The sequence below is a fragment of the Cenococcum geophilum genome (genome assembly GCF_001692895.1).
Source record: "Cenococcum geophilum 1.58 unplaced genomic scaffold K441scaffold_1, whole genome shotgun sequence".
Classification (NCBI taxonomy): Eukaryota; Fungi; Ascomycota; class Dothideomycetes; order Gloniales; family Gloniaceae; genus Cenococcum; species Cenococcum geophilum.
The window spans coordinates 5,534,616-5,549,386 of NW_027137559.1; the positions used below are offsets into that span (position 1 = coordinate 5,534,616).

The 14,771-nt window shown below is 54.0% G+C and overlaps 5 protein-coding genes across 5 annotated transcripts; 4 read left to right on the forward strand and 1 right to left on the reverse strand.

Annotated features, from left to right (window-relative positions):
- Positions 1-547: 547 nt before the first annotated feature.
- K441DRAFT_483956 (ankyrin) lies at positions 548-805 on the forward strand (the record flags this gene model as incomplete). Its single annotated transcript, XM_067641914.1, has 1 exon — positions 548-805. A coding segment is annotated over one exon (258 nt), but the record flags the coding sequence as incomplete, so codon positions are not given.
- A 3,777-nt stretch (positions 806-4,582) lies between these two features.
- K441DRAFT_625288 (lipase/serine esterase-like protein) lies at positions 4,583-6,812 on the forward strand. The gene is made up of 3 exons (XM_067646102.1): positions 4,583-4,766; positions 4,915-5,215; positions 5,273-6,812. Exons 1-3 carry the CDS (start codon positions 4,708-4,710, stop codon positions 6,323-6,325), a joined length of 1,413 nt encoding a protein of 470 aa, XP_067510576.1. The 5' UTR covers positions 4,583-4,707; the 3' UTR covers positions 6,326-6,812.
- Positions 6,813-7,887: 1,075 nt separating this feature from the next.
- Positions 7,888-10,322, forward strand: K441DRAFT_702093 (4-coumarate-CoA ligase-like protein; the record flags this gene model as incomplete). Its single annotated transcript, XM_067653390.1, has 5 exons — positions 7,888-9,384; positions 9,518-9,809; positions 9,871-9,974; positions 10,034-10,187; positions 10,239-10,322. The coding sequence occupies exons 1-5, from the start codon at positions 8,327-8,329 to the stop codon at positions 10,320-10,322; spliced, it is 1,692 nt and encodes a 563-aa protein (XP_067510577.1). The 5' UTR covers positions 7,888-8,326.
- K441DRAFT_600240 (uncharacterized protein) lies at positions 10,124-10,948 on the reverse strand (the record flags this gene model as incomplete). The annotated part of the gene is made up of 3 exons (XM_067645188.1): positions 10,124-10,626; positions 10,696-10,820; positions 10,891-10,948. The coding sequence occupies 3 exons, from the start codon at positions 10,946-10,948 to the stop codon at positions 10,522-10,524; spliced, it is 288 nt and encodes a 95-aa protein (XP_067510578.1). The 3' UTR covers positions 10,124-10,521.
- Positions 10,949-11,105: 157 nt separating this feature from the next.
- Positions 11,106-13,646, forward strand: K441DRAFT_625296 (apses-domain-containing protein). The gene is made up of 4 exons (XM_067646103.1): positions 11,106-11,193; positions 11,271-11,457; positions 11,514-11,699; positions 11,825-13,646. The coding sequence occupies exons 1-4, from the start codon at positions 11,146-11,148 to the stop codon at positions 13,408-13,410; spliced, it is 2,007 nt and encodes a 668-aa protein (XP_067510579.1). The 5' UTR covers positions 11,106-11,145; the 3' UTR covers positions 13,411-13,646.
- Positions 13,647-14,771: the final 1,125 nt, after the last annotated feature.

Genomic DNA, 14,771 nt, shown 5'->3' on the forward strand with positions numbered 1-14,771 from the left:
GTAATACCCAGGTTATATCAGTGAGAAATTATAAATACAGCGGATATAGCCAAAGCTTCCCGGAAGCTACTACTGGGCTTCATCTTTTAGCAAGATTTGGACTGGTTTCCTTATCAAGAATGCTTTTAACGGTCAATTGTAAAGAGCCTTTGATCTGTGCCGACCCTAAGGACAGCTACGGTCGAACGCCGCTGTGGTGGGCGGCACATAACGGGCACGAGGCAATCGTCAAGCTGCTGCTCGAGACGGCGCTGTGGGGGCGGCACGGAACGGCACGAGGCCGGTCGTCAAGGCTGCTGCTCGAGACGGGCAAGGTCGACGTCGAGTCAAAGGATAACGACGGTCGACGGCGCTGTGGTGGGGCACATAACGGGCACGAGGCAATCGTCAAGCTGCTGCTCGAGACGGGCAAAGTCGACGTCGAGTCGAAGATAACGACGGTCGGACGGCGCTGTGGTGGGCGGGCACATAACGGGTACGAGGTAATCGTCAGCTGCTGCTCGAGACGGGCAAAGTCGACGTCGAGTCGAAGGATAACGACGGTCGGACGGCGCTGTGGTGGGCGGCAGGGAACGGGCACGAGGCGGTCGTCAAGCTGCTGCTCGAGACGGGCAAAGTCGACGTCGAGTCGAAGGATAACGACGGTCGTACGGCGCTGTCGTGGGCGGCAAAGAACGGACACGAGGCGGTCGTCAAGCTGCTGGTCGAGATAGGCAAGGTCGACGTCGAGTCGAAGGATAACGACGGTTGGACGGCGCTGTCGTGGGCGGCAGAGAACGGGCACGAGGCGGTCGTCAAGCTGCTGCTCGAGACGGGCAAGGTCGACGTCGAGTCGAAGGATAACGACGGTCGGACGGCGCTGTGGTGGGCGGCACGTAACGGGCACGAGGCGGTCGTCAAGCTGCTGCTCGAGACGGGCAAAGTCGACGTCGAGTCGAAGGGTAACGACGGCTGGACGGCGCTGTCGTGGGCGGCACGGAACGGGCACGAGGCGGTCGTCAAGCTGCTGGTCGAGACGGGCAAGGTCGACGTCGAGTCGAAGGATAACGACGGCTGGACGGCGCTGTCGCGGGCGGCATGGAGGGGGCACGAGGCGGTCGTCAAGCTGCTGGTCGAGACGGGCAAGGTCGACGTTGAGTCAAAGGATAACGACGGTCGGACGGCGCTGTCGTGGGCGGCATGGAGGGGGCACGAGGCGGTCGTGAAGCTGCTGGAATTAGACAGGCCATTTTCCTATACCTCCTCCCCACCCACCACTTAACTGCCCGACTTTCTTATATAGCTTGGTAATAGAATCTACTCGAATAAAACTTCGCTTATAAACCGTTTGCTTTTAAACCTCTCCCTAGCTTTGAAATTAACTCTGCTGAGAAATCAACTCGACTAAGATACTTATTGTGCTTTTAAGGGTCTAGTAAATCTTATAACTATTAGCTTTACCCGTCGATTGCTGTGACTGTAATATAACTGGTAATAAATGTGCGGTGGTAAATACGCGTCTGAATTTAAGTAGCCTATCGGGTTCCACCGTGTGATCTCCACTGCCGAATAATGACTACTATAAAAAACTGCCCTCGCAATCTCCAGAATACTAAAACAAAACGGCGGCACATGACCCTATAGCTTGGTAGTGCATAGGGCGGAAGCCGATTTTGCAGGCGACTGTAGTCTATATCCTATAGTAATTTTCTATAACGTGTAGAATTCCCGTATTCAACATGTTTGTAGTATTGTGGATAACGTAATTAGAGTTTGCAGCCTATGCTTCCAAAGTTTATTCTAAGGCTTGGTGGGAGGCTATCTGGATAGAGTTTAGACTATCAAGACCCTAGTAGAAAAGCGGGTCGCTTTCTTTTTTCTCCAGCTCCGGGGGTGAAGCCGATTTCGACTTCTACTTCTCCCACCTTCTCCCCCTCGACCCCCATCGGCGGCACAAACTCCCCAACCCCAACCTCCCACCCCTCCCCCTTCAACCGCCTCCACTCCGCCTTAACCTTCCACCGCACCAGCTCCCCCGTCGCGCGCGCATCCTCAAGACTATCATGCCCGGCCGCACCGCCCGTCTGGATCTCGCGCCCCAGATGCAGGCGCGCGAGATTGCGCAGCCCGAGGCGCAGTGGCAGGCCGCGCGGATGCGGGAACAGGAGCGCCGTGTCGACGATGCTCGGGTGCACTAGGCGGACGGCGTTGAGGTCATTTTCGAGGGCGTGGCCGAGGAGGGGGGTTGTTGTGGTGAGGTGGGTGAGGAGGAGGGCGCGGGCGGAGGCGGGGGAGGGGAGGATGGGGAGACTGGGGGGGTCGTGCTGGGGAGTAGGGGCGGGGGTCTTGGAGCTGGGGTTGGGGGAGGCGGAAGGGTTCTCGCGGCTGGCGTTGTATTCCGGGGCGCTGAAGAACTGCTCCGGAAAGACGCCGGAGAAGCGCGAGTTCAAGTCGAGGATGGCGCCGAGGGGGCGGACGAGGACGTCGATCAGGGCGGCGCCGGAGGGCCAGGCTGTGGCCGTGAGCCGGATCAGCTCCAGGCCGTGGCACGTGTAGCCCATCTCGCAGTCGAAGCAGACGGCCGTGTTGGCTGGCGCTGTGGGGTTAGCCGGCGTCTCGATGAAGGGCAGCACGGCGGCGAGCCGCTTGGCTTCAGAGATCTTGAATACGTGCGTCTCACTGACGGTGCAGCCGGGCGAGCCGATCACTTCGTTGCAGCATGAGTAACGCGTCTGCTTGGGCCCGGTGATGGCGTCAGTTTTTTCGCGTTTCGGGAATACGCGCCGGCCCCAGTGGTGGGTGCATTTGCCGCCTGTGGTGAGGGCGCCGTCTTCGCGGCGGTCGGGGAAGACTTGGAAACGCGTTGCGCACCGGTCGCAGACTTCCCAGTTGGCTGCGGCTTCGACTCCTTTTCGGGCAGTTTCGATTTCGTCTTCGGTGGGCGGCTTCGTGACATATCCATGTGCGTCTAGCCCCGTTTGCGTCGCGATGAGACGGGAGAGCATCATGACTTCTTGTTTGGGAGTGAGGCCGGTATCTATTGGCTCTGGCGCCTCGGGCGCGGCTGGGGCGTCTCCTTTCTTAGCTTCTAGAGCTTCTTTGCGCTCCTTTATCCAGTCGTCGACTTTCATCTTCCTGTATGCCATGATGCGCATCTTGACAATGTTTGCATAGACGGAGGGTTGGTCCAAAGCTATCTTCTCTTCTTCAGTGAGGGCGAGTTTAATCAGGTCATTTTCAGCCAAATGTAACGACTTGGTTTCCGTATCCGAACTCTTCGATACTTGGTCATTGAGCTTTACCATTTCCTCGTGCATTTTGACGAGCAGCATGCGTCGAGTTACATAGCCTGCAGGGTCTTTCGGTACCATTCTAGGATTTAGGCTCTCTTTGATTTCCTTTTTGGGTGCTTGAGCGCTAGTTTTCTTGACAGCGGAGCTTAATGGAGGTGGCGATATGGGTCTCTTAGCGGACTGGATGGCCTGCGGGGTTTTGGCCGACACTTTGGTCTGGATCTTTCCATCATTCTTTCTGTCACTGTTCGGTGATGCCGTGTGTGGCTTTGGAGCCAATACACCGACAAAGGCCGTTTGTCCTGGTTTTTCAGAGTTTACATATCCTTCAAGAGAGGCTTCCTTCCCGCTGTTCGCTAACTTTCGTCTTTTGAAATCTCCTTGCTCAACAACAGACGTATCGCCCGTTTGTTGGAGCTTGGTTGGGGTGATAGCCTTCGGAGGGGTGGGGATAAGCTCGTGGGAAAAGATGCAAGCTGGCACTCGACATCTCGCTTCTTCGGGACAGGGAAACTTCCCAAATCCGCTCTTAGTGGACCACATTTTTTTAGTTAGACGGAATAGTCTAATAGCCGCTTTTTATAAGCTTAAAGGTAGATCTCGTAGAGTTCTGGCAGTATGTGGTTGGCTGTGGTGAGTTGATGTCCGGAGAAAGCCGAGGTGCAGAGACAAAGGCGGCTCTGTCAGATACTACAACTTCCACGCAAAGGCTTTAGATTTGGTGTGAGTTCGAAGAGTCCAATGATGCAGCGAAGACTAGCATGAACCCTTTACCCCATAAGTGAGCCCGAACAATCTCTGAACAACCTACTGGATGGGCGAATGCTATGTATTTCGCAGGCCGTAACGAGTGACATGCGTGAAGCTGCACACGGCGGATTCCATAGGATCAGGTTGTCTTCCGGGTAACAGCGTGTAGTTCACAGCTTATGAGAGATTCCCAATGAGGCACGAGGAACAATCAGCTGTTGAAGCCGTGACGTCGAAGCTGAGACAAGCGGCGTAGTGGATCACGAGCAGTAGAACTGCAAGTAGATATAAGAACTACGCTTCCCGCCCTATCCTTCCCATCATCGTCTTTGCTTGTTGGCAATATCAGTTTTGCGTGGTTGACTTTGGGTGCCTTGTGCCGTCAAGACAAAGCTTCCCGAGCCAGGTCCGCTAAAGGTTTGTTGTCCCCTGGTGTGGCGCAGGCTTACTCTACACCGGCCCAAATCTGCATTCTGCACGCTTTCACCGATCGCCCCTTGACCTTGCAGTGGCTGGACCGCTGCCAACCTTGCGTCACACCAACTATTGTTACCGCCGATAACGCCTACACTTTTTCGTCCGGCTTAGCCTCAGCTGAAGAGCCCCAACTAAGGCGGACTCACATATTGCTGCTGTGCTTCCCTCCTCTCTAGATTGCAGACACGTCATCACTTCCTCTAAAACAATGGAAACAGCGAGCCTGCCTTCGGCTTCTGCGAATCACTTATGCGTTCTGGTACACGGGTAAGCTCAACAACTCGGAGAGCTTGAAAAAGCTGCGGCGGCGGGCATTGCGATAAGGGACCAGGTGGACAATCGAATGCCTCCCAATCCAAATACTGTACTTTGGCTACTCAACCCTGGAGGACCGGTGCTGACAGATTAAATGCAGGCTTTGGGGAAACCCTCAGCACCTAGATTACCTCGCCACTGCCCTTCGCGAAAAGTACTTGGGAGATAGGCTACATATACTCGTCGCAAAGCGCAATTCCGGATACTTTACCTACGATGGCATCGAGTTGGGAGGGGAACGAGTCACGAGAGAGATCGAGGAGACACTTGAAGAGCTGGCAACGAGCGGGCAAAAGATCACGAAGTTGAGTGTTATCGGATATTCCTTAGGAGGGCTGGTCGCGAGATATGCCATTGGACTGCTATATCATAATGGCTGGTTTGAGAAACTGGAACCTGTCGTATGTGCTATGAGGAACATTGGAGACCTGTTGGGAATCTAAGCTCACGAATTCCAGAACTTCACCACTTTCGCAACACCTCATCTAGGCATTCGATCACCACTCCTAAGATTCTACAACCGCATATGGAACGTGTTGGGTGCAAGGACTCTGTCGGTGTCTGGCAGCCAACTGTTCACGATTGATTCTTTCCGCGAAACGGGTCGACCCCTTCTCTCAATCCTCGCCGATCCAAACAGTATATTCATACAGGCACTGGCAAAATTCAAGCATAGAAGCCTATACACCAACATCACTAACGATCGCTCGGCCGTCTATTACACGACTAGCATCTCACGCATCGACCCTTACGCCAATCTAAACAAAGTGAAGCTCAATTACCTACCCGGATACGACCGCGTGCTGCTTGATCCCGACAACCCCGTATCTCCCAAAGACGAAGAAGTGCTCCCATCATTCACCCAACGCCTAACAGTCGACACGCGCACAATGGCCAACAAACTCCCCACCCTATTCTTCCTCCTCTTCTTCTTGCCGATCGGCACCGTTCTCTTCCTCGTCAACTCGGGCGTCCAATCCGTCCTCAGCCGCCAACGCATCCGCATGCACGAGCTCGGCAAAGCAGGCATCGACATCGGCGTCTACCGCATCCCGCTCACGATCAACGACGTGCGCCGCACCGCCGAAGACATGTTCGAGAACCTGAACAGCACCAAGCGCCAAGCGTACCTGCCCGCCGGGCGCGAAGAGCTCGCCGACACCGCCCCGCGCAGCCCGCCGCTCTCGCCCACGCGCTCGCGCACGACCTCCTCGCACTCTGCGGAGCCCGCGGACCCAACCGCCGCGCTGGACGCCGCTGCTGCTGCTGCCGCTGCTGCGCGGCCCGAGCGGAGGCTGGTGGAGCGGCAGCTCGAGTTCCCGACGCTGGCGCTGACGCCGCATCAGTTTGCGATGATCCAGGCTCTGGACCAGGTCGGGTTTCGAAAGTATCCGGTCTATATCCGTCATGATCGCCACAGCCACGCGGCGCTGATTGTGCGGATGAACAAGAAGAGCTTTGATGAGGGGAAGGTCGTCGTGCGGCACTGGCTAGACGAGTTTGAGGTTTGAGGGGTTCTGCGGAGGGGAGGGTGGGGGTTGAGGTGTCGTGCGTCGTGCGTCGTTCTTTTCGTTCTGTGCATGTTTTGCGGCTGCTATTGTGAGCGTTCTAGCATTGGTGGTGGTATGGGAGTATCGGTGTCTGGGTCCGATAGACGGCTGTGTTGGGGTTAAGGTTAGGCATTTCGGTGATATCTAGGGTGGCGTTTGTGCTTTCATCGATTTTCGCTATAGAGGTTGACGCAATAGATGGATGTGTGCTCTCGAGATTTTTCGGTAGACGGCGCGTTGATACTGGAAGGAAGGCTTTATTGTGGCATTTTCTTGAGGATATTCAGCTAAGTAGATACGAGCTTCGCAAGATGTTTCAGGCAGAGAAGAATTTCGATATACAACTAGACCGAAATTAGGCTTTGGAGCTTAGGTTCGAATAACTTCATCCCCCGTGTGCCCTCTAATCACAGTGGCAGAATTTGGCTTTATGTGCGAGAAGCAATGGAGATCACTCGAACGGATGCTGAATTTGGACAGGAGGAAGGCTAGGGTTTCCTTGGCTCTGAAACTAATGGAGCGGTTTTGTTCTGACTCTTGTAAAATCCGCTGAATTCAATGCATGGACGCAAGGATTTTGAGGCTGTAGAGCGCATCTAATAAGAGAAGAGGTGCGGATGAAATCCAGTTGTAGTTAATGACCCGGATAAATAGACTTCTCACCTTCTTTAATAGGCAAATGAGGAGTTCGGGGGACAGTGCCATTTGACGTCCGTTCATCTTCAAGACATGGTAAACTTTCGAATGCGTGGACTTTTGTAGCAAGAATGGAAGAAAGAAAAGAGAAATACTTGCTGCATGCAGCTCGTCAAACAGATTGCCAAACAGATATCAGGATAGTGCAACTACCGACCCGCTCTGTGCGAGATAGTTTAATTTAGAGATCCGATAGTCCTGTGCATTATGTAACCTACAAGTTCCTCTTCATCTGAGAGGGCAAGTTTCTCAATTCTCATTTTTAGATCGTGCCCAAATGGCGGAACAGTGGCACGTATCGTAATAATTGCCAGCAGCCATCCCAAACGCATTATCAAGATCTGGTTCACAACGCGGGCAGGATCCGGATGCATCAAGCGCAATAGGCCCATACGGCATTCCTGCGTGGCCGTGAGCTGAAGGCCAAATCATCCTGTGCCTCACTAAAGCGTGCACGCAAAATGGGCCGTTCTTTACAGTATATCCATTCATCGCTGCAAGCCTTGATAACCATATTCCGCAAGCTTCGCCAAATACTACCAAATACGTCTATCGTGGGGTCTAAGTCGCTTCCAAGACGTGCCTCGGTATCTTTCCCAGCCCCTGTCATCTCCGCAGCGTCGGGACCCCTTGGACGCGATGTTCCACGGCGGAAGCGACGACGCGGTAAGGTGGAGTGGCATGGGCGGTCCGGTTATCACGGAGGACGCGAGGGCAAGAAACTTAGGGGAAAAGCTATGTGTGATTTGTGGGAGCGGGTCAAGCGGTCAGTGGAAGACGGGAGAGCTGGTGGCGGATCCAACATGTATGGCTGAGAGTTAAAAAGCAGAAGGGGTTCCAACGACGCATCATATTTGTTATTGCGTAGCTGTCTGCGTGTACCTGTCTCTTGCCTACTCATAAAAGAGCCTCTCCTTCCAGCTTGACCGAGTGAGCATGTTCGTTCGTTACATTCCTTTTACGTCGATCCTTTCATATCGTTTCTGACATTCCGAGCTGCCATTTAGATAAGCCTAGTAGGTCCTGACTCGATCCATATTCACTTCGGCAATGCTGAGCTCAGCTCTCTCTGGGCACCCCTAACCGCGTCTACATCTCCTGGAGCTTACGCCACCGGTCTCACAAATTCTCCCCAACGCCGCTGGGCACGTCTCAGCACTAGTAAAGCTTCAAAACCGCAGCTCTTAAGCCCAAACCATCATCACCATCATCACCTCCCACCTCTCACTTTCCCCTTACCCCAACCCAACCCAACCATCCGCCACAATGCCCATCCAATCCCGCTGGAAAATCGCCATCCCCTCCGTCTCCCTCCCCACCTACCTCTTCACCTCCCCCACCGCACCCCTCCCAACCACCCCCGCCCTAATCTCCACCGCGGCTCCCGAAGCCCACTTCCTAACCATGTCCTCCTACCGCCTCTGGTCGCAGCGGCTGGCGCTCGGCCTGCAAAAAGCCGGCCTGCAGCCCGGCGACCGCGTGCTGCTCTACTCAGGCAACACGCTGTTCTTCCCGACCGTCCTCATGGGCGTCATCATGGCAGGCGGGATCTTCACGGGCGCCAACCCAACCTACGTCGCGCGGGAGCTCGCCCACCAGCTCCGCGACTCGGGCGCGCGCTTCCTGCTCTGCGCCGAGAGCAGCCTGCCGACAGGCTTGGAAGCCGCCGCCAGCGCGGGGCTGCCGCGCGACGCCGTCTTCGCGTTCGACAGCGGGGCGGCGACGTTCGAGGGCCGGGGCGCGGACGTCGGGGCCGTGCGGCACTGGAGCGCGCTGCTGGCGGGGGCGGCGGAAGCGGCAGCGTTCGCGTGGGCGGAGCTGAGCACCGCGGAGGAGCTCGGACGGCCCGTCGCGCTGAACTACAGCTCGGGCACCACGGGCGTGCCCAAGGGGGTGACGATCACGCATGCGAATTACGTCGCGAATTGCGCGCAGACGGCGTGGCTGGCAAGGCTGGATCCGCTGTATGAGCTGCGCCGCGCGCGGAGTCGCTATCTGTGCTTCCTGCCCATGTACCATGCCATGGCCCAGACGCTGTTTTGTGTTAGTGCGCCGGGGCATGGCGTCCCGGTGTATTTGATGCCGCGGTTTGATTTCCTGGGCATGCTGGAGGCGGTGCAGCGGTTTCGGATTACGGATCTGGTTCTAGTCCCGCCGGTTGTGGTGACTATGGCGAAGCATCCCGCGACGAGGACCTTCGATTTGAGCTCGGTGGAGAGGGTGGGGAGCGGTGCGGCGCCGTTGGGTAGGGAGGTGTGTGCGGAGTTGGAGACGCTATGGCCGGAGGGGAAGATCAATGTGAAGCAGGGATGGGGGATGACTGAGTAAGTGGCTTTGCGTTATCCCAGCTGCGTCACGGCGTTCTGGACGGAGCGATTCTGCTTTCTTGACAAAGGCCGGGTTGATCTTATGGAGAGAATCTGCACTAGGACGGTGCGAGCTGACAAACCTGCGCAGGGCGACGTGTACGGTCACTACTTGGGAGCCGAACTCCATCTCACACTCCTTTTCGGTTGGTGAGTTGGCGCCAAATTGCGAAGCGAAGATTGTGGATGATGAGGTGGGTCTGCACGAGGTTAAGCAGGGAGAACGGGGAGAACTATGGGTCCGCGCGCCTAATGTAATGAAAGGGTACTGGGGAAGGCCAGAGGCCACAAGAGAAACATTGACGGAGGACGGATGGCTCAGAACTGGAGACATCGCGTACATAGACAAGGAGAACAAGTTATTTATTGTAGACCGGAAGAAGGTGAGAATGAGCGCAATGAACTGCGAGAAAAGTTTACAGGAGCTGACAATGAACAATGTAGGAACTCATTAAAGTGAAAGGTATTCAAGTTGCGCCAGCAGAGCTGGAGGCTCTGCTGCTAGACCATCCGGCTGTTGCAGATGCAGCGGTAGTTGGGGTGACGATGTAAGTTATATCACCACTGCCGCACAAAATCATGAGAGCAACATGCTGAGCAGAAATAGCAAAGGCGAAGAGGCTCCTCGAGCATATATCGTTCTCAATCAAGAACAGAAAGCAACCGCAGAAGACATCAACGCATTTATGGCGACGAGAATCTCAAAATCAAAGCGCTTAACTGGAGGAGTCTGCTTCACCGACGCTATACCAAAGAATCCTGTAAGTCGGGGATCCAGATTAATTGGTCAGCTCAAACTAATGAAGGTGTAGTCAGGAAAGATCCTGCGGAAGATCTTGCGAGACAAAGCAAAAGCTGAGGTCGGAGATTCAGATGCTCGAGAGTCAAGGCTATAAGAATCTAGCTAGTCAGTTAGAATAAGCCGCGCAGAGCTAGAAATTAATGTAAAAGGTATAATTCGGTGCCGAAACTCTACACAGTGGCTCTAGATCCTGGTTGAAAAGTTTTACATAGTTGGTGATGCTGCGAATATATACATGCAGCTTCCCCAACCTTTTCCGATACGTGAGAAGACGTCGTCTAGCTTCTTTGATATCAATTGCTCCGTGCCCCGTTCTTTGCCGCTCTCAGCTCATCCATCTTTGCCACCCGCCTCTTGAATTCTTCATACTGGCATTTCTCGTATGTGTGCCGCTCGTTCTGAATGGTGGTCTGGTCAGGCTTGTTTCGCTGGGGGGAGCTATCCCACAAGCGGGGAATATTGCATACCTCGCATTTCCACGGTAGGTAGTATTCCTCATATCGACAGCGGTTTAGTGGGATGAGGAGATGTGCGCAGCTGTCTCGGTATGCTAGAGGGAGTCGTGCCTCTGACATGGCCTCTCTTGAGGCAGCTGAGTATATGTCAGTGCGAATTCACTCCGCGGGGAGAGCAATTGGAGGATGGGAGGTAGAACCACTCACGTGTGGACGAGGCATTGCTCAGGCCAACAGCCTCCTTAATAGTATCGGTGATAGTCATGGTGGTGGAAGGAGCCGGAGCGGTGTTGTGTGATGCTGGACAGGTGAAGTCGAGCGTTTCGGCTTTCGTTGGTCACCGCCTTAATTCTGCCGAGAGCAGGCAGATGAAAGCCTGAGTGAAACGCGCCCGCGCGTCCAGCTAGAATTCCACCGCGCAACGCCATTTTATCGCGCCCGAAATCCAAACTGAAGCCCATCATGTCCGCTGATGCGAACGGCAAGATATACTCTGCCACCTATAGCAATGTTCGTCACGCCTAATACATCCTCTACAATCCTCGCGCGCAAACCCTCAACCTCACCAGTGCTGATCATTGCCTTAGGTGCCCGTCTACGAGTATAATGTCTTGGGAAACCATGTCATGCGCCGTAGAGCCGACGACTGGATTAATGCGACGCACATTCTAAAGGTAGCCGACTTCGACAAACCTGCGAGAACTCGCATCCTGGAACGAGAGGTTCAGAAGGGTGTGCATGAGAAAGTCCAGGGTGGATATGGCAAATACCAAGGTCAGGAGCGAGCGAATTAGCCTCTGGGTATGGTCGCTGAGACTTAAGGAATACAGGAACATGGGTACCGCTTCAAGACGGCCGGGTATTGGCTGAGCGCAATGGAGTGCTGGAAAAGCTGCTTCCAATCTTCGACTATGTCCCAGGAGACCGAAGCCCTCCTCCAGCCCCGAAGCATGCTACGGCTGCGTCGAATAGACCAAAGGTTCCTAGACAAAGTGCTGCCGCAAGGAGAGCAAATGGTAAGGGTGAATACTACTTATTTCTTCTACGTCATACATCAAATGAGCTATTCAAAGCGTTTCGGAGCACACCGTCGAGTTACAGATATCATTTCATATGCCCTGAAACTTACTCATTCTGATAGCCATCCCCGGCGCAAGCGTAAGCCAACTCAGTGAAGAGCAATTCGACAACACTAGTGTCCCATACGCCAAAGACGACACTCCCGACAATGACACCGTCATATCAGAGTCAATGCTTGGTGATCAAGACATGCTCAATGCATCGCAGTACTCTACAGGTTCACGGAAAAGAAAACGCGGAGCAGATCAGATGTCTTTGCAAGACCAACAGCATCAGATGTGGGCAGATGCTTTATTAGATTACTTCATGCTCCTAGAATCCGAAGACCGCTTCCCCGCTCCTCCAGAACCTCCCGCAAATGTCAATCTCGACCGCCCTATCGATGAGAAGGGGCACTCAGCGATACACTGGGCAGCTGCTATGGGTGATGTTGATGTTGTCAAAGAGCTAATCGGTCGTGGAGCACGCATCGACTGTCTTTCTAATAACCTCGAAACACCCCTCATGCGTGCTGTAATGTTTACTAACAACTTTGACAAATCTACAATGCCGAGCACGGTAAAATTTTTCCAACAAACAGTCGTCCGCACCGACTGGTTTGGTAGCACAGTCTTCCATCATATCGCCGCGACCACAAGCTCCACTAATAAGTACGTCTGCGCCCGTTATTACCTCGACTGCATAATCAACAAGCTCTCTGAAACATGGATACCCGATGAAGTTACACGCCTCCTAAATATTCAAGACAAAAACGGCGACACAGCCATCATGATTGCAGCACGCAACGGCGCTCGAAAATGTGTCCGCTCTCTCCTCGGCCGCAACGTAGCGGTCGATATACCAAACAACAAAGGCGAAACAGCCGATGATCTAATCCGCGAGTTAAACCAGCGCCGCCGTCATGGCGTCGGACGACCCCGCCAAGCCTCCTCTTCTCCCTTCGCCCCTGACCCCCGTTTGAACGGGGACAGCGCCCCTCTCCCTTTCACGAGCTCACTAGCAGCAAGTATGCCCGGCGCGGTACAGTACCGCAGCCAAACAGCAAGCCACTTAATGCACAAGATCGCGCCAACGCTCCTCGAGAAATGCGAAGCTCTGGCACTAGCCTACGAAGCCGAGCTCGAGGAAAAAGAAGTCGAGATCGCAGACGCTGAGCGCGTCGTGCGGAAACGGCAGGCAGAAATCGACGCCATCCGTAAGCAGCTGGCCGAGCTGCCGCCGGGCAACGACGCCGGGGCCGTCGACGTGGACCGCACGCAAGAGGACGGGTTAGCAGCTCTAGTGCGCGAGGCCGAGGCGCTCCTCGAGGTCGAGCAGCGCGCAGAGCTGCGGCGCCTCTCCAGCGTCTCGCAGAACCACGCTCCCGAGCCGGACAGGCAGGACGGCGACAGCGAGACGCTCGTGCGCGAGAAGCTGAATCTGGCTCTGTTGCTGCATAGAGCGCAAGCGGAGCGGAGGGCGCTGGTCGCGGAGGTCGTGCAGAATCTGAGCGTGGCGGGCATGGGCGAGCGGCAGAGTGAGTATAAGCGGCTGATTACGGGGGCGCTGGGCGTCAGGGAGGAGGATGTCGAAGCCATGCTGCCAGATATCCTAGAGGAGTTGGAGGAGGCAAGGGAGAGGGATCGGTTAGAGGCTAGTCCCTTATGAGACGGTTGGAAAGTGAAAGGGGTTGTCTGGGTTAATGGTGGAGAGCGTAGGAATGGGTTCTGGAAATGTGTATGAGCCTCAGGAGACTTGAGGAACTGGAGTTGTGCTGATGGTCTGGTGTTAAGAATATGAGTTACAAATGCTGCGCATTTGGACCAAGATTTATTGCATAGGAATTGATATGTACGACTACGCTATATGGCGGATATTAGGACAACATCTTATCCATTAACCCGCCGACGTCCTACTGAAAATTAGTCCGTGCTTGAACACCAGAATAGCTACACAGGGCTGATCTGATTGGCTAGTTCTTATCGATAACAGTAAGACGAATTCCGGCGGGTTAAGGAATAAAGGAATTTCTTCGGTCGATCTATATTAGGGCTGTCAGACGCGCTCTCAGGCCTATCCTTGCTACCAAGTTTATGGGCAGTCCCCCCATCTGTAGGTTTCTGGTTAGACAAACGCCTTGAATGTCTGCTGACCTAGCCCCGCTAAATGCCAATTCTCACTTGGCCTTGGCAGAATCTATTTAGGCATTCTAGAAATATGACAGTATCCTGGTCTTCCCTAACTCGAACCCTAGACAAGAGAAGGGCGCATAAATTTCCGTAAGATCAACAGTACCAATCTAATAGCGCCCTTATTGACTGTTCACATAGCCGTGATATTAAGGTATGCGCTTCCCCAGCCCTATACCTCTTTGACCGCTATTGTTTTTTGCGATTGAACTTACAACTGAGAAAATCAATGGCAGGCTTGAAAATATCGGTGCCCCTTCGACCGCTCGTATGGGTCCACGTCTGTTTCTGCGCTCCAAGCATATCCCGCCCAGCTCGGCCTAAGCGCTTTGCTAAAGAAAATACATATGACTATATTATTGCTGGTGGTGGAACAAGTGGTCTGATTGTTGCGGACCGCCTGACTTGGGACGGCAAGAGTAAATCTACAAACTGAGCATGTTCTATATCCGGCCTTACCAAGACGCTGACTTTCGCTTGTAGATTCCGTCCTCGTCATCGAATTTGGATATCTCAATGATGACATAAACATTTTAATCCCTGAACGGACAGCTATTGATGACGCTCGAGATGCCTTCAACTGGACGTACATTCCACAGCCTAGTATAAACAATCGCACTATCCTTGTCCCTGCTGGAGCTGTAGTAGGTGGAGCGGTTAATGGTATGTTACTTTGCCGCGGCCCTGAGGAGGATTATGATACCTGGGAAGCACTTGGTAACCCTGGGTGGGGCTGGTCTTGTCGACTAGAAATATCAGGTCAGGAACGACGAAGAAAGAGAGACTATCCCTTCCCTTGGTTATTATCCCTTTTTAGTCTTTAACCTTTAGACCTTTATA